General features: G+C 50.1%; 10 protein-coding genes across 10 annotated transcripts; 5 read left to right on the forward strand and 5 right to left on the reverse strand.

Annotated features, from left to right (window-relative positions):
• Positions 1-412: 412 nt before the first annotated feature.
• BCR38DRAFT_491108 (uncharacterized protein) lies at positions 413-776 on the forward strand (the record flags this gene model as incomplete). Its single annotated transcript, XM_040864615.1, has 2 exons — positions 413-633; positions 746-776. The coding sequence occupies 2 exons, from the start codon at positions 413-415 to the stop codon at positions 774-776; spliced, it is 252 nt and encodes an 83-aa protein (XP_040709628.1).
• Positions 777-3,406: 2,630 nt separating this feature from the next.
• On the reverse strand, positions 3,407-4,051 carry BCR38DRAFT_491109 (uncharacterized protein; the record flags this gene model as incomplete). The annotated part of the gene is made up of 1 exon (XM_040864616.1): positions 3,407-4,051. One exon carries the CDS (start codon positions 4,049-4,051, stop codon positions 3,407-3,409), a length of 645 nt encoding a protein of 214 aa, XP_040709629.1.
• A 5,009-nt stretch (positions 4,052-9,060) lies between these two features.
• Positions 9,061-10,934, reverse strand: BCR38DRAFT_403263 (UV radiation resistance protein and autophagy-related subunit 14-domain-containing protein). Its single transcript, XM_040857791.1, has 2 exons — positions 10,113-10,934; positions 9,061-10,060 (listed from the first exon to the last, which is right to left on the reverse strand). Exons 1-2 carry the CDS (start codon positions 10,735-10,737, stop codon positions 9,120-9,122), a joined length of 1,566 nt encoding a protein of 521 aa, XP_040709630.1. The 5' UTR covers positions 10,738-10,934; the 3' UTR covers positions 9,061-9,119.
• A 535-nt stretch (positions 10,935-11,469) lies between these two features.
• On the forward strand, positions 11,470-12,212 carry BCR38DRAFT_491112 (uncharacterized protein; the record flags this gene model as incomplete). Its single annotated transcript, XM_040864617.1, has 4 exons — positions 11,470-11,877; positions 11,936-11,994; positions 12,046-12,110; positions 12,157-12,212. 4 exons carry the CDS (start codon positions 11,470-11,472, stop codon positions 12,210-12,212), a joined length of 588 nt encoding a protein of 195 aa, XP_040709631.1.
• A 648-nt stretch (positions 12,213-12,860) lies between these two features.
• BCR38DRAFT_452417 (uncharacterized protein) lies at positions 12,861-14,011 on the forward strand. Its single transcript, XM_040861520.1, has 2 exons — positions 12,861-12,978; positions 13,030-14,011. The coding sequence occupies exons 1-2, from the start codon at positions 12,925-12,927 to the stop codon at positions 13,681-13,683; spliced, it is 708 nt and encodes a 235-aa protein (XP_040709632.1). The 5' UTR covers positions 12,861-12,924; the 3' UTR covers positions 13,684-14,011.
• Positions 14,012-15,675: 1,664 nt separating this feature from the next.
• Positions 15,676-17,862, forward strand: BCR38DRAFT_125070 (casein kinase II alpha subunit CKA). Its single transcript, XM_040853507.1, has 6 exons — positions 15,676-15,950; positions 16,081-16,122; positions 16,210-16,388; positions 16,536-16,730; positions 16,783-17,202; positions 17,264-17,862. The coding sequence occupies exons 1-6, from the start codon at positions 15,878-15,880 to the stop codon at positions 17,372-17,374; spliced, it is 1,020 nt and encodes a 339-aa protein (XP_040709633.1). The 5' UTR covers positions 15,676-15,877; the 3' UTR covers positions 17,375-17,862.
• BCR38DRAFT_125058 (uncharacterized protein) lies at positions 17,863-21,522 on the reverse strand. Its single transcript, XM_040853506.1, has one exon. It carries the CDS (start codon positions 21,209-21,211, stop codon positions 18,350-18,352), a length of 2,862 nt encoding a protein of 953 aa, XP_040709634.1. The 5' UTR covers positions 21,212-21,522; the 3' UTR covers positions 17,863-18,349.
• Positions 21,523-21,535: 13 nt separating this feature from the next.
• BCR38DRAFT_452428 (autophagy protein Apg6) lies at positions 21,536-23,399 on the forward strand. The gene is made up of 2 exons (XM_040861521.1): positions 21,536-21,740; positions 21,809-23,399. Exons 1-2 carry the CDS (start codon positions 21,656-21,658, stop codon positions 23,215-23,217), a joined length of 1,494 nt encoding a protein of 497 aa, XP_040709635.1. The 5' UTR covers positions 21,536-21,655; the 3' UTR covers positions 23,218-23,399.
• Positions 23,400-24,840: 1,441 nt separating this feature from the next.
• Positions 24,841-25,149, reverse strand: BCR38DRAFT_414937 (uncharacterized protein; the record flags this gene model as incomplete). Its single annotated transcript, XM_040858985.1, has 1 exon — positions 24,841-25,149. The coding sequence occupies one exon, from the start codon at positions 25,147-25,149 to the stop codon at positions 24,841-24,843; it is 309 nt and encodes a 102-aa protein (XP_040709636.1).
• A 276-nt stretch (positions 25,150-25,425) lies between these two features.
• Positions 25,426-26,693, reverse strand: BCR38DRAFT_452431 (cyclophilin-like domain-containing protein). The gene is made up of 3 exons (XM_040861522.1): positions 26,382-26,693; positions 26,188-26,325; positions 25,426-26,126 (listed from the first exon to the last, which is right to left on the reverse strand). The coding sequence occupies exons 1-3, from the start codon at positions 26,424-26,426 to the stop codon at positions 25,926-25,928; spliced, it is 384 nt and encodes a 127-aa protein (XP_040709637.1). The 5' UTR covers positions 26,427-26,693; the 3' UTR covers positions 25,426-25,925.
• Between the last annotated feature and the right edge of the window lie 502 nt (positions 26,694-27,195).

The raw sequence follows: 27,195 nt of genomic DNA on the forward strand, positions 1-27,195 counted from the left end.
GACCGTGAGACTACTCGATTTCGTTATGGTAACAACGTTGCTGCTTCGGCTTCTACACCTGGTGGGGTGGTTTCAGACTCTCTCCTCTTGTCAACAATGTCACGCCGCCTCTGCGGTTTTCTTCGTCATAATCACCATCATCCTCTATCACAAAAAAGCTCGGATGTTGGGACTCCATTAGGGTCCGAGACTTGGCCCAGAGGCCTCTGGTGTAACTTTCAATCGAGTGAGCCATGGGCCTAGTTGTCAAGTCACTTGCTTTGGCATACTCGATCAAGTCTTTAATACCTTGGTGGGTGGCAGGACTGGCGGGAGAATTGGTCTAGCGACCCCATTTCTGCATTCTCTTAGCGGAATTGCTTTCTTCTTCTTCTTCTTCTTCTCCCGCTTTCGAGCCACCGTACCCGACACAATGTCGCCTCTGAACCCACTCGCCGCGTACACCAAGGTCGTCGTCTTCCTCTGTTCGGCGATGGTTATGATTCGCTTCAACAATCCTCTCACCTGTATCGCCATTGGCTTGAATGTGGTCTTGAACAGGATGGACATCGATTTGTCTGCTCCGTTCCTGTGCGCTCCGGTCCTCTCCTACGCCGTCATGGCAAATTTCTGTCCTCAACTCATAACTTCTTGGTAAGTGGCTCTCACTGGTCCCAATTATTCCCATCACTTGACCTGTTTGAGAAGTTGCATCATCTGTTCTTTGCATGGAAGCTGTAGAGAAGCAGGTTTACAATTCTCACAGGCTCCACCGCTCTCAAGACTTAGTAGCATGAGATGGCAAAATAAGAACAAACATTTGAGTGCTTAAAGGACCACCGCCATCGCATCCCTGATTCGTAGAAGTGTTTGCTCTGCGTGTGCGGGATGCGCGGAGACGATAAGGTCAAAAGGGAATTTGTCGTCACTGGTTGTCAAAGACTTGGTCGTGAACTTCGGACTTTGGCCTTGATATCTGCCATGTCAGGTTGCAAGACAAACTAAGCCCTGCCGGCCCCTGCTTCTCCATCCGCACCAGCGCCTCGCGCTTGATTCCCGCCCAACTCAGCCCCGTCCCACTACGAAGTCTGGTCCATTGGCTTCACTGCCAACCCCACAAGATTCGCCTCCGTCTGTCTAATTCTGTACCCACCTCCGCTTCTGCGTGGTGACCCGGAACTGTCTTTACCCTAATGGAGCACCGACGAAGACGTCGAGAAGATGGAAGATGTAGGACACGCCGCTCATCCCGGTCCCTAAACCTATCCAAGGCCAAGAGCACATCGTTTTGGAGACGTCCATCGATTCTGCAGAACGAATCCGGCAACATCCAAATGGGGGACCCCAGGACAGACGCACTGGCTGTCTCGCCCGAACCAATGAAGGTAGTAGAAGAAGAATCAGTTGCCCCTGCCTCCCCTCCGACCCTCGGCTTGAGCTCCAGCTGCAGGTCGAGTGAGATGATTCGGATAACCTGATCGAAGTGGACGAATACCCCGAGGAAGCCCAGCAACCTGAGCAACACCAACAGCCCGGGGTCTTCATGGAGCAATCAGATTTAACTATGGATGAAGCCCCTGTCTCATCTTCTCTCGCCGCCCTCGCCACCAACGCTTGCGGTGGGTGGGTCACGAACATCCCGTCAGTTTCGACGCCGTCCTTGCAAATCCATCGGCAGCAACATCAACAACAGGCGGCTACGGCCCCAAGCCCGCCCTTCTTTCCGATCTCATTGTTGGGAGTACGATGGCTTTCTCTTCGCGTCCAGGCCCTTCAATGAAGACTTGCAGCATGATGCGGAAGAGCAAGCGGGAAAAGCGTAGCTGGCCGCGGTTTCACAGCCCAGCCAGACATTAAAGGTGATACTGGATTGTTCTTTTTATTTCCTCCTAATTTCCGCGTGGATTCTTATTTTGCTCATCTGTCCGTCTGTCTGCTTATCCGTCTTTTTGATTATTGTACTATAACATCACTTCACATCCATCATCCTCTTCCGCCATAGCAAACTAAGCATTCACAGGCCTCGATCTGAAACCCCAAAACCACGGAAGGGTAAGTGAAAAGGATGGGAGTGTCCCATGTCTCGTGGATCCGAAACCTGTTTGAGGTCGTGAAAGTGGCTCGGTGTAGATGGAGACATGCCACCCACCAATCTATGTCTGCATCTGCGCACAGTTGGGTTTTGTTTCTTCAGCCTCGAAAGCCGTCAGGGGAGTAGAGTTTTGGTTTTGAGGGACTTGTTTCCTTCTGCCCACCATATCGCTTGAAGATCCTCCCGAGCAAGGGGCAGGGAGAGTGAGCTCCAACATCCTGAATAAACCTCTTTTTAGGTGAGAAAGAGGAAGCGCGGTTGGTGTGGAAAATAAACAGCTTCCTTTTTTTATCTCGCTTTATGGGCAGGGATAAGGCAGGGATAAAACGTATGCTTGCATTTCCGGATGGCCAATTGGCGTATTCTGAGTATCTTCGGATCGAAGGTGTCGTCACTGTGTTTTTCTTTTATCGTTTACCTGTTCCCCCTTCCTTCCCCCTTCCTTCCTTTGACATATATCTTTTTCGTCACGGGTTATAGCGTTGACTTGACAACAACCTTCGAGATCGAGCATACCATATCTACACGGCAAAAAATCGACCCGGTCTATTCTCTCCCGCGCCTGTCGAGGTTGTACTTCATCGCAACTTTTCTTTTAGGTCTTTTTCTCGCCGTCCTCTCGAGTCACACCCTCTTATGGCAATTTCTCGTCTGATCTTGTCCCTTGCCAGCTCTTGAGTTAACCCCGTTTGGCAATAACTCACCCGGCCCTGTCTCTCGCCGACCCTTGAGCCTCTCGACAATGCTATTTTGGTCCTCTCTTTTGCTGAACCTGAGCCGTCTCATGCTTCGTTGATGGATCCTTGTGGTTTGCCTTGGCCCCTTTGCCGATGCTGTTTCGGTCTGTTCTGCTTATTTTGTACGAGTATCGGAGGAGCACTAGAGGCTTACTGATATTTGGATGAATAAGCTAAGCGGAGGTCGCTTGAAATAGGATGGATGAGTGTACGGACGAGCAGCCTCGAGAGCTCGATGATGATAACCATTGGAAGAAGGCCGTGCGCGTCCAACGCCTCGGACGAAAAAAAACAAAACCAAAGAAGACCAAAATAACACAAATAGAAACACCATTATAATATAATACCTCAAACGCCCAGCGCATCAAAGAACACGGCTCGGAAGAGATGATGAATTGAAGGCTTCAGAAAAGATTGTAGCTATCAGATAGAACGATAGTTCGTACTATAAAACAGACAAATCTAACTAATGTGCTCGTTATCCGTGATAAGTGACTTATACCCACTGCTTCTTGACTGTTCTGTGCCTTAAATAGAGTTCCTGGAATGACTAGCAGCATTTTCTGTACCTTCGCCTTTCCTATGTCACTGCCCCTTCTTAACGGGCATGCGTCCGATGCGACATCCAATGCCCCAGAATTTGCTGACGCAACAGCTCCTCCTCATCCTTCTTCTCACCCGTACCCGCACCCGTGCCTGCGCCTTTTGCCGCCGGTGTAGGCTCTGTGGCAAGTTTTAAGCTTGGTTTCCTAGCGAGCGTACGATTCCTAGACGTGGATCTCGCCTGCCTTTCAGTAGTCGTTGTCGTAGGTTTTGAGCTATTTGAAACCTCTCTGGGTTTTTGTGATGATATAGGGAGAAACCCTTCACTGTTCCCGTTCGGCGGTGGAGAAATGGGAAGCGACCCAGACTGATGATGCAGCTGCTGCTCGGATTGCCGCAGGAGAAGCTGCAATTCCTGCTCTTGATACCAGATTTGCCGGCGCTTGATCTGTTCCAGTTCTTGCAGGTCCTTTCTGATGGATGACTGCAGTTTGGCGATCTCGTTCTGTGTCGTCCTCTCAGACTTTGGTGGTTTCGGAGGCGGTGGTGGTGGCAGAGTTGGCGAAGAGGCGAATTCGCCGTTCTCTGTCTGTATCCGGTTCGCATTACCATCAGAAGATGATTCGGGTGAGGGGTAGGTTTTGGCGCCCGCCTCGAACCTGACTCTCTGTGGCGGTGTTTGATTGCTGTTATAGGGCATTTTTCCACCTGGTTTGCCGATGATATGGTCTGATATTTGTTGTATCTCGGCTTGAACCGCTCGTCTTTGAGCTTGAGTCTTGTCGTACGAGCTCATCTCGAGCCCGGTGTAGTTGTCGGTTGAATCGATACAGCCTTGCTTAAGCGGATGTTGTCGTCATAATTTGGGTTGTGAGACTCTTTCGGACGCGTTCAACTCTCTTTCGTCGCGATATGGTAGGGTGCTGGGTTAGACTTTGCATAGTTAACTGGGGGTGGCATCTGACTATTACTTACTTTCGAAATCCTAGACATGTGCAAAAATAGAATTTGCTGGCAACTTTGAAGTAACCCATGACCACATTACTGAAGGATTCCTGTTTCTCGACATAAATCCCTGCTCTGCGGACGCAGTACGATATGAGTGTCCCAGATGATATGCTGCGCGACCAGGCGGATAATGCTTATGGCCCCGAATAACTGCTTCCTAGAATTGACAGGCTTCGAGTCCTTAGGCGTATGTCGTCTGCAGACCATCTCATCTCGTAGATTCACAGGAAACTTCGTGAATGTACATTGGTGGTACACGTGTGGAAATGTTGATCCGGATTACTCAGGGACTCAACTTATTAGGAACGACAATCCAGGCAACACTCTGGGATGAAACGGGATTTTTTGAGTGACCACACTGGCGATTTTCATTTTTATCAGAGCAATCATGATTGTATCGAGGATATTGCTGTGACACTTATTTTGAGCTCGAATTGGCCGATGTTGTCATTCTGATTGTGCGTTCCTTTAGCAGTACTCTGTTGTCGAATCTGGTGTTGGTATCCAAGCTATCCGACTAGATCGCTTGCTTGGACGTTTGTTAACCCTTGTTATTAACATTGAAACTTTTGACAAACGTGACGATCCGCTTTTGGGACTTGGTGCCTATGTCTTCTCACTTGGGGGCAGTCAGCGGAGACTCAATTACGATGGACGTAAGATATGCTTACCTTCTTCAAGGCCCAGTTCATGATCTGCACGAAGTCTCTGGCCTAACTTGTAGATCTCTCTTGGATCATGCTGCGTGGGTCAAACGGGACGTCGATAGCACATCCATAGCTACGTCGGGCAATTCGGGACTGAATAAGGGTTGATCCATCGGCCTTATTCAGCGACCTACGCCCGTTTGTGCCATATAGAGTACCAGATTTGACAATGAGCGACACCCTGGGGCCTTTTTGATCAAGTTCACCTTTATATTAACCATATTTCAACTTACGGAAGTTATCTGCGGAGCTGTTCGACTCTAGTGCAACCATCGTGATAAGCTTTCAGGGTCGAGAAAAAAAGATCTCCCAAACCCTCCGATCAGTGTCATGAATTAAGTAGGTGCGTTAGCTCATGTGTCAATCGTGTGTAGGGTGACCCAGCTCTGGGCGTGTTACCTTTGGAGACTTGCCGCTTTTGCCCTCGATGGCAGACAGTTGGGCGTCGGCCAGCTTATGGAGCTCCGACTTAACCTGCCTGAACACGGATCGCAGTTCAGCCTTTCTCCCATGTTAGTATCATGTTGCCGTTTCAGTATGGTGACTGGCTCACTTTAAAAAGTAGGTCGCCATGTAAACGCCTAGCTTTGTGGAGATAATGCATATAACGTGCCGTTAGATTCATTATCATCGAATCTCGGTAAGGCCCGCAGCTTCTCGCATTGCATTCTGCTCGTAGGTCCCGATTATAGCAGGCACAGTGAGCGTCACAACTATAGGGGCCTGGTTAAACAAACAATCGTGGGCATACCGATCCTCCTTCGTGCCCTTGTTGTACACGGCTTTGAGGTAGTCGGAAATGATAACCACGAGGGCCATGTTCCATCTCATCTCCCATTCCTTCTGCAGAGCTCTGGTGAACTGAAGGCGCTTAAGTTTGCCTCCATTTTCATCTGTAACGTCGTTGTGGGTAGCCGTGGCGGCAAGTGTGGTGATAGCAGCCCGGTCAGGCCTGTCGCAACTGCGTTATGGTCTGTTAGACTTGGTAGGTAAGGCAAGAATTGGCGATGCTTTTGGCAAGAGCCTGCGTTACCTCTTAGTAAAGTGACGTGATGAAATAAAGGGGATCGACGGAGTGCTTCCACACCGTTTAGGGTAAGATATATAGAGAAGTCTGAAATTGGGATGCTACGGTGAAAAGTGCTCAATGAGGTTGATGCGGTGTGGACAGAGGTATATATTACAAGAACGAGCCCGGTTGGCGTAGTAAAAAATGCTCGGCAGTTTCAGTGGAGATTGGAGCAATTGACCTGCGAGGACTTGAGATGATATGAATGTTACTGTCCTGAAGAGTTCGGATGCGTACGGAAATGGAAAGTATCTTGTCTGCGGTTCTAGCCCCAGGTGATGGTGAGATAGTATTTTGTCAACCAAGCACCTTATACTTGGCCGTGATATACATCTTATGCAGAAATGGATGGAAGGACGCTTCATTCAAGATCCAAGCAGCTACTATCACGAATTGTAACGCAGCTGAGGGACTATAAGCTCTGAAATGGTATGCTATTTCAGGGGCATGAGCAGAAATGAGCGATATATTGATGCCTATGGGATGGTTCGATTGATCTGGGTGACTGACTTATATGATTTATCAGCTTGTTGTAAACATGCCATGGCTTTCCGTGGAATCTGATTTGGTAGTTAGGGTATAGCTTCAGACGTATCCGTCAAGATGCAACCATCATTCAAGCTTCCCATTCCAATCATCAATATTTTTCACCCCCAAAGTCACCGCCACTTCACCCGGACCTTCACCTCCCACTACACGGCCTGATACGATTACACAACCCGCATCATAGCAGGAAACATTGCCCTGGTTCCACGCCCACTCCAGAATTCCTTGATTCAATCCAAATATTCTCTACCTTCCGACAATTGAAGAATACTATACTCCCAATTAACTCCGGTTGTTTTATTTGCATACGGCACTCTGCATACACTACTTGTGCAGGCTCAAGTGGCGATCAGATCGCAGCATAGCAACATGGCCCCTACAATGCGCAAGAGAAAGCAACCGGAGCCGGCTTATTTTGAAGACATGGACCATGAGGTGGACATGCCTGAGCATCAAGACCCCGACTATCAAGCAGATTCATCGTCGAACGAAGACAGCAACGGCCAGCTACGAAGCAAGAAACCCCAGCTGCGCAAATGCCAAAAGGTCTCAGTGCCTGAAAAGCCACAGAAGCAAGTGGACAACGCTCGCCCCAACAATAGAAAGCTTGACGATGCCGTTCCTTCGCTCGGCGCAAAGAAGCCAAAGGCTACAATTTCTTCTACCAATATCAAACCTAGCCGGGTTGGCGCTCCGAGCAGCAGCAGGACGAATGGCCCACCCATCTTTGAGTCGAGTTCTTCAACCAGGCGCAACAAGTCAACCCAGCTCAGCGAGGACATCATACCTAAGGCAATCGAATGCCACCCTGAAGGCGTTGAAAGTCCCATAGTATTGGTAAGACTTAATAATCCTTGTAAGTGGACGCAGCAACAGCAGACCAAGGCGCTCGCCAAGCCCGCCATGGACGGTATCGAAGCCACGCGCGCGAAGAGCCGTCAACCAGCCCTTGAGGATGAACTCAGAGAACTTAAAAGAACTCTATCCGAGCGAGATATCGCCGTCAAAAAATTCCAAGAAGATCGTGCCACTCTCACTGAAACACAGAAGAGCTTGGAGGACGAGGTCAGACAGTTACGAAAGGAAGCAGAATACAATGAGCACGACGAGTGCACCAAAGCGCGTGAATCGTGGCAGAACACGACCTGCGGCAAAAATTACGAAGCCGAGCGAGACAACAGAGGCATTATCTCTGAGGACTGGGACATTGCGGACCGCTGGAAAGCCCTGAGATACACGATAAAGACACTGGCCATGGGGACATTCAATAAAGTTACACCCGGGGATTCCAAACTGGCGGCTGTTTTCTCCCGGGTGTCACCTCGACATTCTGAGAGGTTTATGGAAAGAGGCCTTTGGCGCGGCTTCTTGTTCTCGGCCTACATTTGGCAATTAGTTGGTCCTCATTTCTTCGCCTCGCCCAGCGACGTCTATGGCAACAAGGCGGGGGATGGCTTCAGGAAAATATTCACCGCCGTCCCAGGTACGCTCGTCCTTTGTAACCTCACTTCCAGTTTCGCCTACTAAAATATCCTACAGTGCCGCACCAAGGCTCGGAACATGATTGAACCCGGTGGCAATTACTACGGGCCTCGATCAGCAAGTACCTGCACGACAACCTTAAGTTGGACAAGCAGCGTTCCCAGAAGCTCGCCAACGACTGGATAGCCTTGCTACAGCCGTATTCATTGCGACCGGAGCAGCAACTGCGAGTATTTCTCGAGGATGTCGTACTTCAGGCCGAGGAGCTCGCTGACAAGATGGTTCAAGCCATGGCATGGTACTACCCGGCGAACATCTCGAAGCAGGGCCAGTGCGTCGGCCAAGGACTCTCTTTCGACGGCGAATGGATGGAGTTCTACATGAACTTCCTTGGATCCAAGGAGGACGAAGGAGAGGTCAGTCTCATCTTCTACCCCGCACTCGTTCGATGTGGTCGTCCTAGAGGCTCGGACTACCAGAACCACGCGGTGGTTGTCAAGGCAGGTGTTTGCCTCTGAAGTGAGCACACGAGAAGGGCTGGACCCATATCTTGTAGAATGCAGAGGGCCCAAGTGGATGCGCCGCATATCAGACGTAGCGCTCATCGTCCGACGCGGTTTGCGTTGCTTTTCATAGATATCCTCCAAGAGTATAGCGTTGTAATTTCCAGTAGCTAGCAACTTACTACCAGCGAATTTGATTAACTTTCTCAACGCTTTATCAGACATGCCTCGAGATTATACTGCCACCAAATCATGGGATTGCTATTCTGGTCAGCGGCATTGGGGAAGAGGACATGGCATCCGTCCGGAAGGGAATACATGTAGCGAAATTGCCATGTAAGCAGGCAGAAATGGGCACAAGGAACTTACATGACTTGGTTAAGATGTACGCAGCTCGTTGCCGGCTGATGTGCATTAATATTATAGCCTAATCAACCTCAAAGATCTAACGTCCTATCTGATCTTGGTCCATCCACTCGTGCCCTTCTCCCTATCTTTCTGTGACACACCGTCACTCGGGATCTTAGCCTCGCCAACGCCGCCGCCACCGCCCCTAACGGTATTGACGCTCATGTAACTTTCCAGACCGAACTTTTGACCCTTCAGTCTCAACTGAGGGGTTCCGCCCACAAATACCCCGTCGTCGAGATCATTGGGACCCAGCTCCTCGTCCTCAATCAATTCCCATTCCGGCACCAGCGCCTCGTTCACGAGACGCGCCTTCAGCTTGTCGGCCAACTTGACGGGGTTCGGCAGTCGGAAGGTTCGGGTGAACTCCTGGCCTGCGGTGCCAGATAAGAAAGTGTGCGAGGTGCCGTGAGAGAATGCACCCATCCTCGGTATGGGTTTAGAAATATCCGCTGCGTCACCGCTGACCGTTGCGCCGTTGCGGCCAGCTGACGTGTTCGCTTCTGAAACCAGTGTCGGTGGCTGTTGGTTTCGAGATGATCCTATCAAGAGATTGTACAGATTACGACCCATGGAGGCGAAATCTTCAAAGATGTTGGAGGAATTATCGCCAACAGAAATACCTTGTGTGCGACAAAGCCAGACAATATTGTAGGCTAGTAGACACACGCCCTCCAAAAAGGAGGTGTATGTCTGTGCATCCTCTTTGGCCAATATCGAGAGAGGCTTGTCCAAGAAAAGAGGACGCGGGTGAGGACTTTGGGGTCGTCGATCTCGGGGATCCTGGGGCAAAGGAGTTGTGCCTGGAAATGGCACCTGGCCATGGCGATACGAAGATGCCAGCGAGAAGACGGTAGGCCGGGGATAGTCGTTGTGTGGGAGAGTTATCTCGGCTGGTAGTCGAATGGAGAGATAATGGGATGTCAGCCAGAGAAGATGCGTAACGTGTGCAAGTGATGCCGAGATCTGTTCCGGTGGTGTGCCTTCTGTCCATGTTAGTGTTACAACATGAACTATGAAATATAGAACGAGACCTACTATTTAAGTGATCGAGATCTAGAACGTCGATTCCGCCAATCTTATATTCAAATCGCACGGGATTCCCATGTCTAACCCGTTGCAATCGATACAATTTGGCAACTTCGGTACATAGCGCCGCCCGGTATTGGATCATTGCTTCGTATTCACGGTCCCAGGTATACTTGATCATGCGGATGGCCTTCTTGGTCTCCTCAAGCTCTCTGTTCCTTCGGGGTTCTATCCCCTGTGATACTGACGCGAGATCCGACTTTCGGCGTGCTATGATTTCTTTGCGCTCCTTGATCTCTTCCCTGGCCTTCTTCACCTCTTCTTTTAGCTTGTCTGCCACGGCGATGATTTGCGCAGTTCTTTCCTTCGCTTTCTGCGTCTCTGAAACACAGTTCTCAACGTAAGTAAAAGAGTTGCGATTCGAAGCAGGCGTCGCAGAGTCAGGCTGGCTGTCGAGCAAGAGGTTGTTGACTCGTTGTTCCAACTCTTCCATCTCCATGAGTACACGAGCATTCATTATCCGACCTTCATACAGCACATTTCGTGCATCCAAAGCACAGAAGAAAGGCAGCCTTTGCGGGTGATGCTGCCGGCGGCAAATCTCGCAATTCATCGCGCTGGCTCTCGAGTCCATCTTGTCCTTAGGCAACTTTCAGGGGTCCGGGGAAAGACGTCGAGGGAGGGAATCGCTCCTTTCTGCACACTATAAGAGTCGCGTCGATAAGGGTATATCATACTTATGAAATCCGAAGTGAAACAGTCTGTTCTGAGGCAACAGGACTGATAAATGCGCCCGGGACTCGATGGCGACGGGTGCTTTGAATGCTCTTGTGACGTCGGGTGGGTACCGAGTTACCTGCAGCACCATGGAGCTTGTTGCCTTATCGGCGGCTTTATCGGTCATATCCCTGATTGGATGCCAAGACCCTAAACCAAGAATCGTAAAGCGCGAAGGCATGGCAGGGATAGTGGACTTTGGTATTTTGGGCAGCGACGCGTCTGCTAAAGTGAAGCAGTTGTCGATAAAACCTCAGCCTGGGAGCACCAGTGGTGAATGATTTTAACTCTTCATGTAGATGTGGGATACCCTACAGCCTTTTCTTCTATCCTCATTTCTGCTATTGCCGATGCTTAGTCTGCTAGTCACAAGAGCATTCCTCATAATCCTTCATTCTGAGTTGGATCGCGCGCATTTCCATGAGTGAGTGAGTGAATACGCCAGTAGTTGGAGTATCCTCGAGCAAGCTCGACGAAAGCATTGTTCGCAGCCGATTCGGCTGTTTCGGAGCCCTACAGAGGACTTCAGAAATATCTTAGGGGAAGCAACCAGCCACGTCAGAGTAGTCCAATGAAGGAGCCACCAGGCATGACTACCACACCTCCATCCCATTCTCCTGTGAAGGGCGAGGCGTCGCCGGAGAAAATTTCAGCGAGCCAGCAGAACGTCGATGGCGACACATCCATGAACGTACTGCCAAGTCACAAGGATGAGAACAGCGTGTCTGATCCGATGCCTGCACGGCTGAAGCAATCGGTCAAGCGAAATGGAAGGGCTCATACCGAACAGCCGGCCCCTAACCCGCGAAGACACCAAACCCCAGAGCCCAGTCAGCGACAGCTCCAAAAATCGGAGGAGAGCCAGCGCTCCCCCAGTACCCCGGGTCATCTAGCTGCCTTTGACTGGGATGAGTTCGAGGCCCGCTACATGCATGCTCTTGCCGATGCGGACAAGCAAGAACACCAGCTTCTTGAGGAGTTTGACCAGCTTGTCAAGGTGCGGATGGCTTAATCTTTATTATGCTATTCAATGCCCTGTCTGACATCGTTCATAGTACTTCAATGTTTGGGCGTCGACATCCTCAAGTCATGACAACGAGCGAGCAGTCAAACGGTGGGTGGCTAAGTGCATTTTTGATTGTATCAATTCACTCACAGCAACTAGCCTGCAAACTCGTACAAGATACGTTAACATCTCCGAATCGAAACTTGAGCAGAAGAAGAAACATCGTGAGTTCGACCCTTGCATTGACCGGCCTCTTGCTGACCGAATAAGTCGGCGAGGTTGTGAAGGCTTTCCAGAGTGCCCTGGCACTTCTTAGTCAGTCGTGACCACCTCCACCCTAGCCGGAAGGCGGATGACTGGAGTGAAGTAGTGAGGGACCGAGGTCCTACACATGTATGCTGCATATTTGGTGTCGCAGTCGATTTATGGATCGAGACATGACGGAGTACAGACCTTTGGGGATGCTTTCGGTCATCACCACGAAGATCTCGGCCTCTTCTAGGTATTATGTTCCCAGAAACGCCATTTTCGGCCTCAGATGGACTTGGGGGAGGTATGAGGCAGTCTCTGGCATAGCATCACGTGGTGTCAAGCAAGCATTGAGCACAGTACGGAGAAAATGAAGGTATATTTGCTGGCGAGAAATGAGCTGTGGTTTGGTTTCTGCATATGCTGCAGGACTGTATCTGCTTTGGCAAGGCGTTTGATCGGCATGACCACGAACGCTATGAGCTATGAGAAACGACTATGTATTTCTATCTTCTGTCATCTTTGCATGAATTGCAGAAACACAATGACTTTGTTAGGACATAGCTGTGTATGTATGTACCGGTACACAATCACTTTGGTCAACCTAGTATTTGGTGATGACGAAGTTCGGTGTTGCTCCAGGGTAGCGTGGCGGTCAGCTAAACCTATTGAGGGCCGTGCATACAGATGGATTCAAGCTCCAATCTCAACAAGTGCGACGTTCAATTCCTTTCCTGTCAAGTAAAAGTATTTCCCTATATAATTCGGGCCAACGGCTGCGAAGCCAGTATGGCGACTGCTTCACATGCCCCAAAGCCCTTTGAAGCTCTGTATGTCTCGCAGGTTCGTTTACATGATGCAGCCCTCTTGAAACATATTGTTAATGTTTCGCAGGCAGACCTCGAGGCTTTCCACAACACGCACTTCTCTGCTGCTGCCGCCCAATTTTTTAGCACCAACTTCCTCCAATCACTCCCAACAGACGAGCGATACCACGACGAAACTCTTTATGAGGTTTACGAGGAGGAGGAACAGGAAGACGATGGACTAGGCTACTACCCCGATGGTGTCAAACGCACCCTCACCGACGAACAAATCGCCATCTTCCGACATTCTGAACTTGAAGCTCTCCGACGCGAGGAATCCAAGGCCGCTAAGGGTATTGATTGTTCAAAGGCACCGAAGGGCTCGGAAGATGATGGGACACCACACAAACTCGAAAGCGTCCGGCTAGCTGAAGCTGACTATACATATGGATCTGAAAGCGAAGAGGGGCAGCTGGATTCAGACACGCCAAAACCGAAGCGGTCGAGCACCTCTTCTAAGAAGAAGAAGAAGCGGAAGAAGCCTAAGCACAAGGTCCAGAATCAGAAACCTCAAAGGGGCGATGCGGGATGGTTCAAGCAAACCATCAAACCCGACCTACGCAAGAGAACTTGGGATGTTGTAGAATCTGGCATGGACAGCTTAGACTATGACGATGAAGCAGGCACGCGTTCAGTTACCGGCTCGGCGGCACAGAGACGAAAGATATCGTACGACGACTGAGCCTCTGTGGTTGCATCCTATCCTGGCATTGAATAAGGTTTGAATGGATGGCCACCCCTTGAGCTTGAACCTATGGGTATCTGTATGAATCACTGTATGCAGTAAGGTCAGTACATAACTCTTCACCACCCTATTCAACCTATGCATGATGAGAACCTATATCGTCATCCTTAGCCGGAAGTCTTGCAAAAGCTCAGTGAAGTCGGCCTGGCCAATGGATCTGGATTTAAAGCAGGATGTATGTCGAATAAAATAATCTTCTCTCTGAAAGCACTGAACCACAAAACCCTCTACTAGAAGACTTTGCGACATCCAGAAGCTAATTGGCAACATAGTACCAGCCCTTTTATTGACTATTTCTACGCTGCCAAGATTACGTGTCTAATACGACCACCGTGAAATCTACCCGAACCATAACGCATCCAGCTCCCGCAGCCTTTTTAAGTTGTAAAATCTAGACGATGCTGTATGTAGTGGTTGAAGGCCGCAGTTGACGTGCATAACTCGGGTGTAAACGCCTTGCCCGGCAGCAAAATACTGCTGCGTGCTTGTGGATGCATTTTATGCTCCTCTACTTGAACCCAAACCGCCCCCACAGCATGAGACTTCGGAAGCATTTCTGGCATTGTGAGGGTTCTCTCTGCTTTGCTTTCTGGGTTGAACTGTTGCATCTTGTTTGCCGGCTCAAGGCACCGGGCTTGGATCCCTATGGGTGAGGCAAAGCGTCCAAACGGAAGCTGTTAAGCCTTGACTACAGGACTGATGAGTTGAGCTATCCGAGTCCACTATGGCCATTGCTAGGATGGTAAAGAGGGCCTCTTACATTAAGTGCAAAGTGCCATTATTCCAGCCACCTCCATGCGAATCAGTAATGCAACTCACCCTTTTAAAAGGGGGATGAGGAGGGGGGCGGTTTGCATTCAAGCAAAGCATCAAGCTCTAACTGCTTGTCGGACGGCATAGCTTATTGTGATTGTCTTGGCTACTACGTATGGCTGTGAGGTTATACAGCTTGTCGAACGTCCGGGGCGTATCTATATAAATTTATCGATCATTGCTCCCTTTCTATGCGTAATTTAACTAGAAGTACGACGAAGTAGCCCGGGCCCGTCTCTAAGATAAGGACCCGAAAGTCCGTAGAATGACTTTATGGCGGTTTTCAAGCACCTATGCATGATTCATCGGTTTCAGGCCTTCGTAGATGTAGACGTTAACTAGCGGTAGCCTGTATAGGGATGTACTAGCTACGAAAGGCTCGATGGTAGGCTCCGGAATAAGATTAGGCTTCCTAGTAATTATCCCCGTCATAGGCGTAGTCTGGTGATAGACGGGTGGATGCTATAGCGTAAGGCCGTAGCGGCTTTACATATTACCTTTATTAGCAAAAGAAATAGGGCGCGTAAGGCGCTGCTTAAAACCATCGGGGTCTCTCTTCAATTCTATTGTAAACCAAGGTGGGGTTGAAATGAGAAGGATGTTGTGTTAGATGGGGGTAAGCACGGCTAGTTTTGTTACTCTGAAACTGGCCTCATTATTGTTTGGTGCTACTCAGTTGTGGTGTAACAGGAACATTTAGTTGTATTTACGTCAGACATCCTTGGTAGTAGATGAATTGGCCACATAATACTACAACCAATTTCCCCATCGTATACATGATTCAATGTAACCGGAACCCGTAGTGCAAATGCTGGTCTTCTCGCAGAAAGAACCCCTGATTGTTGAGCGATTCCAACCTTGATTCAAGTCGAGAAAATTTTGCGACAACAACTCGTATTTGGTTTCAACTAAGTACACAGCTCAATTAGTTCCAACCTGGAATGGTGCAGATGAAACCTTGGGAATCTACCCTCACGCACCCAAGTTTGACAGGAAAAAAGATATAGCCGCTCCGAGCACACCAGTTTTATAATTGGCTGGACAAGCGCAGAACGTGCTCAAACCGGTAATCAGGCAGGCGCGGGCTGCGCGGGGAACCGTGCCATGCCCAAACCACAGACCCGTTTCTTGCGAATCCTCTTGATTGGCCCGTACATCCCACTTCAATATATCACATCCCGCCAAAAATTGCCAGCGGTTTGGGGATCAACTGCGACGCCTGGCCGCTACCCCTCAGCCGTCCACCCACCCAGCAGACCGCATCGATCCTATCCAGCGTCCAGCCTCGCGCTCGTCGACGACGACACGAAACGCAATCATGGCGCGCGTATATGCCGACGTCAACCAGAATATGCCCAGAAGCTATTGGGACTACGACAGCGTCAACATCAGTGAGTCGAGTCTGGTTGACCTGTCTGCCATGTCTTGCGACCTCGAGAATCCTGGCCGGTGCCAATACTTCTTGCTCTCAGAGGACATGGTAAATTTCGTATCTGCGATCGAAGCTAACATTGTTGTCAGGTTGGGGTGTTCTGGAAAACTACGAAGTCGTGCGCAAGATCGGTACGTTGCGTTCTCCTGCCTCCTTTCGCGTCTCTTCTGCCATTCCATACATCAACATGTGACTGACCGAATACTTTTACCTTACAGGCCGCGGCAAATACTCTGAAGTGTTCGAGGGCATTAACATCGTCAACTACCAGAAATGCGTCATCAAGGTCCTCAAGCCCGTCAAGAAGAAGAAGATCAAGCGAGAGATCAAGATTCTGCAAAACCTGTCGGGTGGTCCCAACATTGTTGCCCTGCTCGACGTCGTGAGGGACAGTCAGGTAGGCAGCAACTCCCTCGTAAGCTCGTTTGCATATGGCATCAGGACATGGATTGCCGGCCGTGGTACCATATGGCTTTTGGTGTTCTTCGGGGTTGCTATTGTTTGAATCTACGACCTAGACTGACATGAACATTGTGACGTCTAGAGCAAAACCCCCTCTCTGATCTTTGAGCATGTCAACAACACGGACTTCAGGAGCCTGTACCCCAAGTTCAACGACATCGACGTCCGATACTACATCTTCGAACTTCTCAAGGCACTCGACTATTGTCACAGCAAGGGCATCATGCACAGAGACGTCAAACCTCACAACGTTATGATCGATCATGAGAACAGAAAGGTATGATTTTTATACTCACATCTGTATTGTCAAAGCTGACGTGCCCCTTTAGTTACGTCTCATCGACTGGGGCCTAGCCGAGTTCTATCACCCCGGCACAGAGTATAACGTGCGCGTCGCTTCCCGATACTTCAAGGGACCAGAGCTGTTGGTGGATTTCCAGGAATATGATTACAGTTTGGATATGTGGAGCTTGGGCGCCATGTTCGCGTCCATGATCTTTAGGAAGGAACCCTTCTTCCACGGCAACAGCAATTCTGACCAACTTGTCAAGATTGCCAAGGTTCTTGGTACCGATGATCTGTTCGATTACCTTGACAAGTACGAGATCGAGCTCGACCCACAGTATGATGACATTTTGGGGAGATTCCAGAAGAAGCCGTGGCACAGCTTCGTCAACTCTGAGAACCAGCGTTTCGTCAGCAATGAAGCTATTGACTTCTTGGACAAACTCCTCAGATACGACCACCAGGTAAGCACAAAATCTGCACAGCCCAATGCAGCATTGTTGCTAACTTGCTGACCTTTTTTAGGAACGTTTGACGGCTAAAGAAGCTATGGGACATCCCTATTTCGCTCCGATTCGAGACGAGGCGACGCTGACCAACTATCTCGGCGGCGCCACCGTGAGCTCCGAGTCGTGAGGATAAGGATCGCTGCTAGTCACTTCTTATTCATTCTTGAGATACCCCTGGCTCATATAGCACAATGCGGCATCTCTACGATGTTGGATCAGGACTCAGCTCTGGCAACGGTTTCGCCTCCAAGCCCCCAGGCCTCTTCTCGCGCCAACACAAAAACCACCCTCACCTAAATAGACTTATACTGGCATCCCATTCCTGTTCGGCCACAGCAGGAAACCAACATCCTGCAATGAGAGACATGCTATACCAACCGACGGTTTCTTCAGACTTTACTAGTCCAGACCAATGTCCTGAATTAACGGTGGTGAGCCTCGAATGGATTCGATTAGCGATTGAGGATTATGCGACATAGGAGTTTGAAGACTTCTGGACGTCAAAACTTATGGTATGCGAGTGATGGCGGATGGATGGTTTCTCGAACTCGATCCGGCGTTTCGAGAGTTATGCCTTGACTGATGACGCGTATGTGTTTATGGAGCATTGCATAATAGGAATTATTCCCCATTTCGCGCTCAATCATCGCATCACCTCCCCCGGCCACATCGAATTTCGCGGTTAACAAACCACTCGACAATACGGTTTTACCAGTAGCGTAGATAGGCGGTAACAATTTGATTTTCTCGTGTTGAACCACTTATCCCAGACTGAATCGCTATTCACACAGTCACAATAGGCTGAGACTTGACATCAAGGAGCGCTTATGAAGAGCCAGGTTGTATGGATTATTTGTGCCACTGAATGCCATCGTCATTGACAGATACGTTTTAATAGACAGACTGGGGATTCCAAGAGCCGGTAGCACGCGGCAGGAAACATAAACAAGCTAAGGTGATACTTGGGGTGATATATATACACAACGGTACCTGGTATTTCTTGCCAGTGGAAGCATGGTCCCCTGTTAACCATGTAATATCCATATCGGATTGCCAAAAGTCCGTGGAATCCCCTGACTGTGTCGATCTGACCAATGATGCTCTATTTGCAACACGTAAAGCAGAAGTCCCGATCACACGAGAAGCCCTCTTCACCACACCTCCTTACGGTTCCACCAGGAGTACGCACGAGATTTTCAACCAGATGTTCTAAACCTCTGGACGGTTTCCTCCGTTTCGGCGTGAACGCCAATGGAGAGCTGTAAGCAAGTGATGAGGCAGGTTTCTGCTTGCGCATTTTCTGTTGGGCTCGCGACTCAGTTGCAGGACGGCCCGGGCTTCGCTGACGTGATGGCGTGCTTGACTCAAACAGAAGACTATGCTTCCTGTTCTGACGAGGTGTCGAGGGCGAAATGTGCGATGCAGCTTGTTGAAATCTGGTATGAAAGGATAACGTCGGCATGTGGGATGAGGATAGTATGCTTATTTCATCGTCATCATCCGAATTACCGGGAGCCATCGACGAGATGGCGGTCTTCTTGGTTGAGGACGTGAGATGGCGTATGCTTTCCCTTTCTTTCAATGGAAGGGAGCGCTTTCTGGGGGTTTGCGGTACGGCACGGGAAGAGTGTGGGGATACAAGGGGCAAATATGTCGATTGACGCTTCAAGGACGAGCTCGGCGTGCTACTCTGGGGTGCTGGATCCGATATCTGCTCCCGGGTCGTGTTTCGACTAACATTGGGTCTGTTTAGCTTCGTTGAAGACCTAAGGGGGAGTTTAATCGTCGAGGCTCGGAGCTGTTCGGCTGAACGTTGACTAGAGGGAGAGCCATCAGGACTGTTGGTCGCACCCAGCTCCGGTGATCCCAGCTGATTTGGCTGTGCTGGTGACTGTTTGAATGCTCCAGGCTCGGCTGGGCTAAACACTTCCGGCGTTTGAGCTTCACCATGTTCACTCGCATCTTCTTCTTCTCCGATTTGGTACTTGGTGCTGCCTGATCTTTTGGTCTTTTCGGCTACCAGGAGTATAGGCCCAGAATTTGCCTTCTCTAGCGAGTCCATATAGGCTGCGTCGGCCATACACACATGATCAGGACTCTGATATTCATCTTCATCATCTGAGAAGGCATAGGAAGGGTCTGGCTCGTTTCTTGTAAAGATCTCCGTAACACCAGCCACATTGGTTTTTATTTGAGGCTCGTCCGCAGTTGGAGTCGAAGAGAGAAGATTGGGACCCGACAAATCCACCCCTGTTACTTCATCGGCGGGTGTGGGTACCTCTGAGTGTCCCTTGCGCTCAGCTTTATTATCAGGGGCGACATACATTGCCCCCGAAATGTTGACATGTGAGGCGTCTCCGAGCTGGACATGATCTGGCGAAGCAGCTTCCTCGATATGCTGCGGTTCGGCATTTTCAGCTTCTAAAAGCCCAGATTTCCCTACAGTCATCTCGGTTTCGCTTCCACCATATTCTGGAGCGTCATTGCTCACGACAGACTGTTCCTGGTCAATGTCCATTGAATCAGTAGTCTTAAAGGCCCCTTTAGTCGCATCATCCAAATTTGGAAATGGTCTCGTAGACTCTGGACTGGTTGGGCTTTCATTTGCAGACGTAAGGCTAACATGAAGGAATTTATGCTTCTCCTTCCTTCTCTGTTTTTTCAACCAAGAAACCTGGCCATAGAATTGGGTTTGTTTTCGTGATCGTGCTGAGCGCCGGCTTTGAAGCTTGGGTGTGTCACTGTTGTTCTGTAGCATATCCTGTTTCCTGATTATAGCAACGATCAACTGTTTTCCGTTGGCTTTCCGTTTTGCCGAAGGCGGACTTGGTGATCGTTTCGAAACCGAGTCGGAGGTATCTTTTGGCGCAGGAGTTGCCATAGTTGCTTCTGATAAGATAGTTTGGGGCTGTTCTGCGTGACCGGTGGTCGTGGATTCGGCGTCCGACCGAGTCTTCTTCGATCGTCCCCGTCGGCGCGGAGAATCCTTTCCAGGTTTTCTCGTCGCAAAAACATGTTCTTGCGCCTTTGATGTGGTCTTCATGGAAGCAAGAGTCACAAGATGTCTCTCCTTAGGGTTGTCTCTCTCTTGAGCCGAGGCATCGCCATGAGTGTCATCTTGCAGTGTAGTAAGCAAGATCTCATCCTCCTCTTCATCGTCATCGTTTCCTTCTTCTCCCCCTCCCTCCTTCCCATTTTTGCCTTCCCGTTCCATATCTAAAGCAAAGGCCGGCAGAGACTTCCTCCTGAATTCGTTGCTACTCGTGATCCTCCTTCGCGTTTGATGGCCGAATAAGCCACTCAGTAGCCCGGAGCCCTCTCCAAAACCCTCTGAGGCCATGTATCCCATCGACTGTCCCATTGAACCAAACTGACTGTGCATTATTGGGGCTGGAATTTCAGGAGCCTGCCACGCTGGGTCTTCCGGGCCACTGCGGAAGAGGGGGGCCCCAGACGCAAATGGATTTGGCGCACCGAAGATTTGAGGGCAAAATGCGAGACTCGACAGGCGTTGTTCGCCCCCAGGCAGGGCAGGCGGTTGAATCCAGCCATTTTGAAGCATATGCGCTGCATTGTAGCCGATTGACCTGCCGGCCACGAGAGACCTGGAAGATGAGGGCTTCCTTTGTGATATGCGCTCCTCCTCGTCAGTCAAGAGCTCCTCTTCTCTGTCCTTCTCATCCTGCAGCGACTGTATATGACCATGATCAACAACTACCTCGCCTGTGTGCAGGTTGATCTCGTCGCCTACACCCTCGAAGTCCTTTTCGTACTTGTTGAAGATGTGCTCAAATCGGAACTTCAGCTTGGATGTCGCTTTGGCTCTGCGTTTGTCCAGCTGGTACATGGGGTCTTGTTGCGCGTCGAATTGGCTTGGCGTCAAAGAGAGCTCATCATTGACTTCTTCATCGCTGTCATCGTAGGTAGCTTGGCCGACCCTCGGTCGTTTCGTTGGCGGTTCCATTGTTGACAGGCAGGCGCGCTACGGCAACATCGTAAGAATAGATTCCTACACCAGCTCGGTTGATATTGGTGTCGTCGCCATCAGTCCATCGCTCGCGCTACTCGTCTACACTCCGTATCTAGAACGATTTACCAATCAATATCGATATGCGAATAAGTAACGCGTGGAACTAAAAGTAATTGAAAGCTCTTGACGCGTTGTTAGTCCGCTTACAACCCCACGTTTTTGCTGCTCAATCGCCAGTTCCACATTATGCTAGCAGGGAATCTGGCACGAGTCCCGGGGTCTTGCGCTAGAGCCTGCGGTGTCATGCTCATGAGGCAACTTTAACCTCAGAAGCTTGTGACGTCGACCTTTCTAATTAGACGTACTACAATCATCATTCTTCTTCCACCCTTTTTGCACCAAGATCCTCTGCAGCATGGAAAACCGAACACCGCAGCAATGTTGTGTCAAAAGTGTCGCTCTCCGCTCCAACTTGACAACTCGTTAACTGAGTTGAATCCAGCTGCATATAACTTACTAGTAGGTTCGTCATCCTCCGCTTTAAGCTCTGCTACCCGTTCATGCGCATCCCAATTGACTCACCATGACTAGCTGCGTCGTCGCAACCACAGCCCAAACGGACATCCTCCGCCCGGCTATCCTATCCTCATGATACGGAACGACGCAGTCTTTATGACAATATCTCCAAGAATGGGGTCACGTCCATGTTTAAGAAACAGGGCAACTCGCACCGAAGCGACGGTTCCTTTATCCTTCTCACCGAGTCTCAGGTAGCGCCACCGAGGCTCACAGCACCGAAAGAACAGACGAGTCCCAGACAACGACGTAGGTCGTCGCTGCCACTCTCCATGGGTAACGATGGCAGCATAGCGCAACCCCACGAAGCGGAGCGCATTCAAAAGCTCTTCGAGATCTTGTCGGCGCGCTCCGATGTCGATCATCCCGTTTGCGTCGAATGCACCGATATGCTGGTTGATGGACTGCAGAAGAGGCTCGAGAACAGCGTCCGCGAACGTAGCTTATACGCCGAGTACTTGAAACAGGTCCAGGCAAATGTCCCCAGCGAAGAAGACATTGCAGCAACAGAAGAGGCCCTCACCGAGGCAAGGAATGAGGAGGAGAAAGCGATGCAGTTACTGAAAACCTTGGAGAAGGATACGAACACTCTGGACCACGAAATTGCAGCGCTGGAAGAGGAATCACGAGCCCTCGACGTCGAGGAGGAGGGGTTCTGGCGGGAGCGTAATGCGTTCGCGACTACGCTTTCGGAATTTCAAAACGAAAGAGACAGTATCAACGCTAGATATGACCACGACTCACAGCTGCTTACGAAGCTGCAGCGAGCGAATGTCTACAATGACACTTTTTCCATCCACCACGACGGCAATTTCGCCACTATCAATGGCCTCAGACTGGGGAGACTATCTACAAAGCCGGTAGACTGGCCGGAGATAAATGCTGCCTGGGGTCAGGCCTTGTTACTGGTTGTCACCGTTGCAGACAAGTTGGGGTACAAGTTCGACAGCTATGAGCCGTTGCCTATGGGATCGACTTCAAAGATTATTCGTTATGACCATCCCTCGCCAGCTTCCAGTCGCTTAGGCTCTCATCGTACGGGTCCTCCCCCCGCTCCGAAGAAATATGTCCTAGAGCTCTTCTCCTCGGGCGATCTGCCGCTCAACCTTCTCTGGCACAGGAAGTTTGACACGGCTATGGTAGCTTTCCTGGAATTGGTCAGACAGCTGGGAGTATTCGTTCAACAAAAGACACAAGAGGCCAGCGACAGGGGTGAGTATGCATCGCCTGCGCTAGTTCTGCCATACAAGATCGAGGGTGACAAAATTGGCGATGATAGGATTGGTCACTTCAGCATCAAGCTGGGTATTGCGAACGACGAGAGCTGGACCAAAGCCTGCAAATTCGCCTTGACCTGTTGCAAGTTCTTGATTGCACATGCCAGTAATGTTAGCCATGTATCAAACGAACGTGGTGGCAACTGATCAGAGGGACTTGATTTCAGATTAGCGTGGCGTCTGGCGCACTACCTTATTAAAAGAAAGCGTATGTGCTATCGCTGATTTTAGACAAAGTGCAGTTGTTCATAACACAACAGCAACATTGAGTTGGGCTTCAATCTAAATGGGATGGAAGAAGTCGCATAACCGCTCAAATCCAATTGCCCCCCCCCCCCCCCCCCCCCCCCCCCCCGATATCAGCCATATCCTTGAAAAGACTATCAGATCGAGTGCGTTCCACACTAACGGGGACATCAGTTGAATTCTCCACGAAATAAATGACGTAGGTCTGAGCATATATTTCTAATAGCGAAATGAATAGACTAGTAAGGCCCTCGACAACGTACAATTAGCAGGACCACCACTCAAGCCCCCGGCTGTCAAATATGTCGTAATTCCATCTCCTTGAGAGTTTCCTTTTCCCTTTCACACATCCCCAGGGCCCCTTCCGTTTGACCTTGTACCCCTCGCGAGAGCCCAGAACTCCGGCCTATCGAGCGTAGATTTATTCCACGATATGGGAACCGCGTTGTCTTTCGGTAACCGGTATGTCAATCACATCGATTCAACGCGTCAGCCTGAACCCCAGCCAGCGCCTTGGCCTCGGGAAAACAAGATGAAAATGGGCACCGCGGCTGCAGGGTTGATGAGCCACCTCCACCTGGGCGAGGAGACGATAAGGACGAACCAGAAAAGCTAGGCGATCTGGATCTTTACTTAGATCTTGCCCTCGCCATGGATCAGGAAGATGTTGCCGATGAAGAAAGTGAATCCGAAAAGAGACCGGCGTTCGCGCCGGCTGATAAAAGACGTTGTAGATGAGTATCGTGTTCCAGGCTAGGGAGGTCGTGAGGAGGAAAACGAGGAATATGCTAAAAGTATAATAGTGAATAGCTCCGAAAGGGGCTTGACGCAAGGCTCGAAACGTGATACTAACGAGGACCCTGGTCGACTATCTGCGACAGTCTTGTATGATACCCCGGACATGACTCGGATGGGTATATGGCCAATAATATAGTATCGCAACACCTGATATCGAAATACGGACTAAAGTTCCAAGTTTGGAATCATTACCGCAACCAGTCCGGATAATCATAATGGATAGAAGCCTTGCCGCACTTCGAGTCTCGATGTCCTTATTGCACAGTTCGGTTACTTGGCAGCGTCTCACCTCGGCTGAGCGAAAGATTGCTGTCAACGAGTAATGGGTACCACTCTAATTTTAATTGACTTTGACCTTGCCATACCGAATCAACAAACCGCTGTAATGCATCCACGAGACGCGCAACGACTCAAGATGTAATTGTGCACAAGACTGCGAGCTTCCACATGTAAGTCATTTCAATAGTTGAGACATGGAAAGGAGTTATTCATGTCACGACATCGAGCAGCGCCATGCAGGCGGCGTGGGACTCATTGCCCCCGCATACTCCACCTGACGGCGTCTAGTATACACTTGCGCTGCGCTAGTTGACGAACAGACGCAGTCTTGGCTCACAATATCAAGACCGATGTCACCCAAAGCCACAATGTCCCGTTATATTTTTGTTCATCAAGCCCAGGGTGCTGGTGGCGGGTATGAACTCGGCAAGGCTGTTCAGTTTATAGTTATTGACTCTGCCGGCTCTTATGTCGTATCAGGTGGCCAATATTTTTGAGGCTATGGGGTTCTTTCTGCCGAGTAGACATTTTGAATATGTCTGGGTATTCCTGAACTTGAAAACTAATGGCGGCATAGCCATCTATCTCCCCACATACGCCCGTCAGGCCCTCAACGTGCAGCCTGCTCTTGACAGTCGGGGCAACGACGGGCGTCTTCTGCATCTGGGGTTTGTCGACGTCACTGCCTGTTCTGTACTTCTGCGTGGTATACGGCCTGTTCGCTGGCTCTTTCAACTCTTCCCGGCCGGGAATCATGAAGGAAGTTGCCGTTGAGGTGGAGACTAATACCGACTGTTGTGGATATATCGACCCGAGTATGGTATTCGGCTGGCCGCGTAAGAGGAATCGGAAATGTAGTTTCGGGACCTCTGAGCAAGTCGCTGCTTAGTGACACGCCGTGGTAGGGGAGCGCAAGCGTTGTGTATGGTGGTGGATTTGGGGGTTTGATTGTGTTTACTGGTGTCACTGCGCTTTTGGGTGGCACGAGTTTCATATGGCGACGAGCTGGCCTGTTGTGAGATAGCTACCCCTGCCATGGTCAAGCCCATGGACATCATGAGAACATGAGGTATTGAAGGCTTCTACTTATTTTGTTTCAGTTGTGTTGACACACACGAAATAGACTGACTACTTTTTCAAAGATAGCTAGCTACAGAGAAGGGCCGGCCTCAAATCAGAGGTGAGAATTCATGATCTAGTACGTATGTTGTTGTTGTCCACCAACTCTTCTAGAGATCCCATCGTTCCTAATACATTTCCTCTCATCAACTCCAATCCGTAACTTGGGGGCTGCGCGAAGGGCCACATGTAACCCCCTTATATTGCAGATTTGTTACCAGATCGTTTCATTGATCGGGCTCCGATTTGGTTTACATATGCCGTAGTCACTTTGGGCTCCTCTGCGCTCTCGTTCTCATCCACAGCTGGGCAAGGCGGTGAGCACTTTCCAATCTGTCATGAAGCGAGTAACGCAGTTGGTTGACGAAAACTCATATGGCCTTCTGTGAGCTGAGTCTAACTTGGGGTAGCATTCACATCTCTCCGCACTGCGCAATAACCACGTCCATGTTGGGCACATCCTTGCCTCGGTAACCCGTCTTGGTGGCCTCCATCTTCTTGACAATATCCATGCCGTCGACGACTCTGCCAAAAACCACGTGCTTGTTGTCCAGAAACGGAGTAGGTACTGTGGTGATAAAGAACTGGGAGCCGTTGGTCCCGGGACCAGCATTCTGCATGTTGTTTCAGCACGGGCACACGTTGACTGGGGATGGATGGCTATTATTAACTTACCGCCATGGAAAGAAGACCGGGCTCGGTGTGCTTGATGGCGAAGTTTTCGTCTTCGAAAGACTTGGTGCCGTAGATGCAAGTGCTGCCGGTTCCGTCGCCGTTGAGGAAGTCACCTCCCTGGCACATGAAGTTGGGGATCTGTAATATTTGTCAGACAGGTGCTCCTTCAGCTGCGCCACGGGGAGTGCAATTACTATTCGGTGGAATTTGGAACCCTTGTACCCTTGCGGCCTGCCCATGGAGCTTTTCGACTCGCCAGTGCAGAACTGCCTAAAGTTCTCTGCTGTCCGAGGAACCACGTCTTTGAAGAGCTCGAACGTGATCCGGCCAAGCGGCTCACCTACAGAGAATTAGACAAGTCTGATTTGGCCAGGAAAGGGGCTGTGAGGGTAGATCTAGGGTCATAGGCAGGGATGTTTAATGTAGGGCATTGCCATCCCAAGTTGACCATATGACGAGGGCATTTACGAGGTTGCTATGCTTACCTCCAAGAGTGATGTCGAAGAAGACCCTGCATACCACATACTATTAATTTGGCTGCCGCGGAAAGATGCGCAGTATACACGTGGTGGTGCATTTGATACTACAGGTACTGAGCCACAAGCGCGCCAACCAACATGAATTCAGGCTCATCCACGCAGCGGTGCACGTTGTGATCATTGTAGTTCGCCCTAAAGAAAGGCGTGACACGACTTACAGAGGATTGCCGGATGCCGGAAGCTGAGTAGGCGCCATTTCGGAAAGTTGGGTGTCTCCCTGTTGTGCTCGACCGCCTTGGTTGTCCAAGACCGGAGCCACCAAAGGACAAAGGAGAGCTCGGTGAGAATCGGTGAGGAGTTCATCAGAAATCTAACCGCGGAAATGCATCCACTTTTCCGTAGTGTGGGGGGTTTTATTTAGTCTCGCGTCCTTAGTGCAACTTTGGCTCTGGGCCTCCACACGGCATATTGTCATTTTCTCGGTCAAGTTCCCAGGTTGATGTTACGAATGCAGCTGTGACCCCCGAGT

The sequence above is a fragment of the Pseudomassariella vexata genome (assembly GCF_002105095.1).
Source record: "Pseudomassariella vexata strain CBS 129021 chromosome Unknown BCR38scaffold_27, whole genome shotgun sequence".
Lineage (NCBI taxonomy): Eukaryota > Fungi > Ascomycota > Sordariomycetes > Amphisphaeriales > Pseudomassariaceae > Pseudomassariella > Pseudomassariella vexata.

Excerpts from the sequence above, each read along its gene's own strand:
- BCR38DRAFT_452431 (XM_040861522.1), bottom strand. The coding sequence starts at position 26,426 with ATGGGCAGGCCGCAAGGGTACAAGGGTTCCAAATTCCACCGAATA. Across the intron at positions 26,326-26,381 it reads GTTCCAAATTCCACCGAATA|ATCCCCAACTTCATGTGCCA; the intron begins GTAATTGCACTC and ends CAAATATTACAG. Across the intron at positions 26,127-26,187 it reads CCGGTCTTCTTTCCATGGCG|AATGCTGGTCCCGGGACCAA; the intron begins GTAAGTTAATAA and ends AACAACATGCAG.
- BCR38DRAFT_403263 (XM_040857791.1), bottom strand. The coding sequence starts at position 10,737 with ATGGACTCGAGAGCCAGCGCGATGAATTGCGAGATTTGCCGCCGGCAG. Across the intron at positions 10,061-10,112 it reads AGATCTCGATCACTTAAATA|AAGGCACACCACCGGAACAG; the intron begins GTAGGTCTCGTT and ends TAACATGGACAG.
- BCR38DRAFT_125070 (XM_040853507.1), top strand. The coding sequence starts at position 15,878 with ATGGCGCGCGTATATGCCGACGTCAACCAGAATATGCCCAGAAGCTAT. Across the intron at positions 15,951-16,080 it reads CTACGACAGCGTCAACATCA|GTTGGGGTGTTCTGGAAAAC; the intron begins GTGAGTCGAGTC and ends CATTGTTGTCAG. Across the intron at positions 16,389-16,535 it reads ACGTCGTGAGGGACAGTCAG|AGCAAAACCCCCTCTCTGAT; the intron begins GTAGGCAGCAAC and ends TGTGACGTCTAG.
- BCR38DRAFT_452428 (XM_040861521.1), top strand. The coding sequence starts at position 21,656 with ATGTTGTGTCAAAAGTGTCGCTCTCCGCTCCAACTTGACAACTCGTTA. Across the intron at positions 21,741-21,808 it reads TGCATATAACTTACTAGTAG|CTGCGTCGTCGCAACCACAG; the intron begins GTTCGTCATCCT and ends CACCATGACTAG.
- BCR38DRAFT_125058 (XM_040853506.1), bottom strand. The coding sequence starts at position 21,211 with ATGGAACCGCCAACGAAACGACCGAGGGTCGGCCAAGCTACCTACGAT.
- BCR38DRAFT_452417 (XM_040861520.1), top strand. The coding sequence starts at position 12,925 with ATGGCGACTGCTTCACATGCCCCAAAGCCCTTTGAAGCTCTGTATGTC. Across the intron at positions 12,979-13,029 it reads AAGCTCTGTATGTCTCGCAG|GCAGACCTCGAGGCTTTCCA; the intron begins GTTCGTTTACAT and ends AATGTTTCGCAG.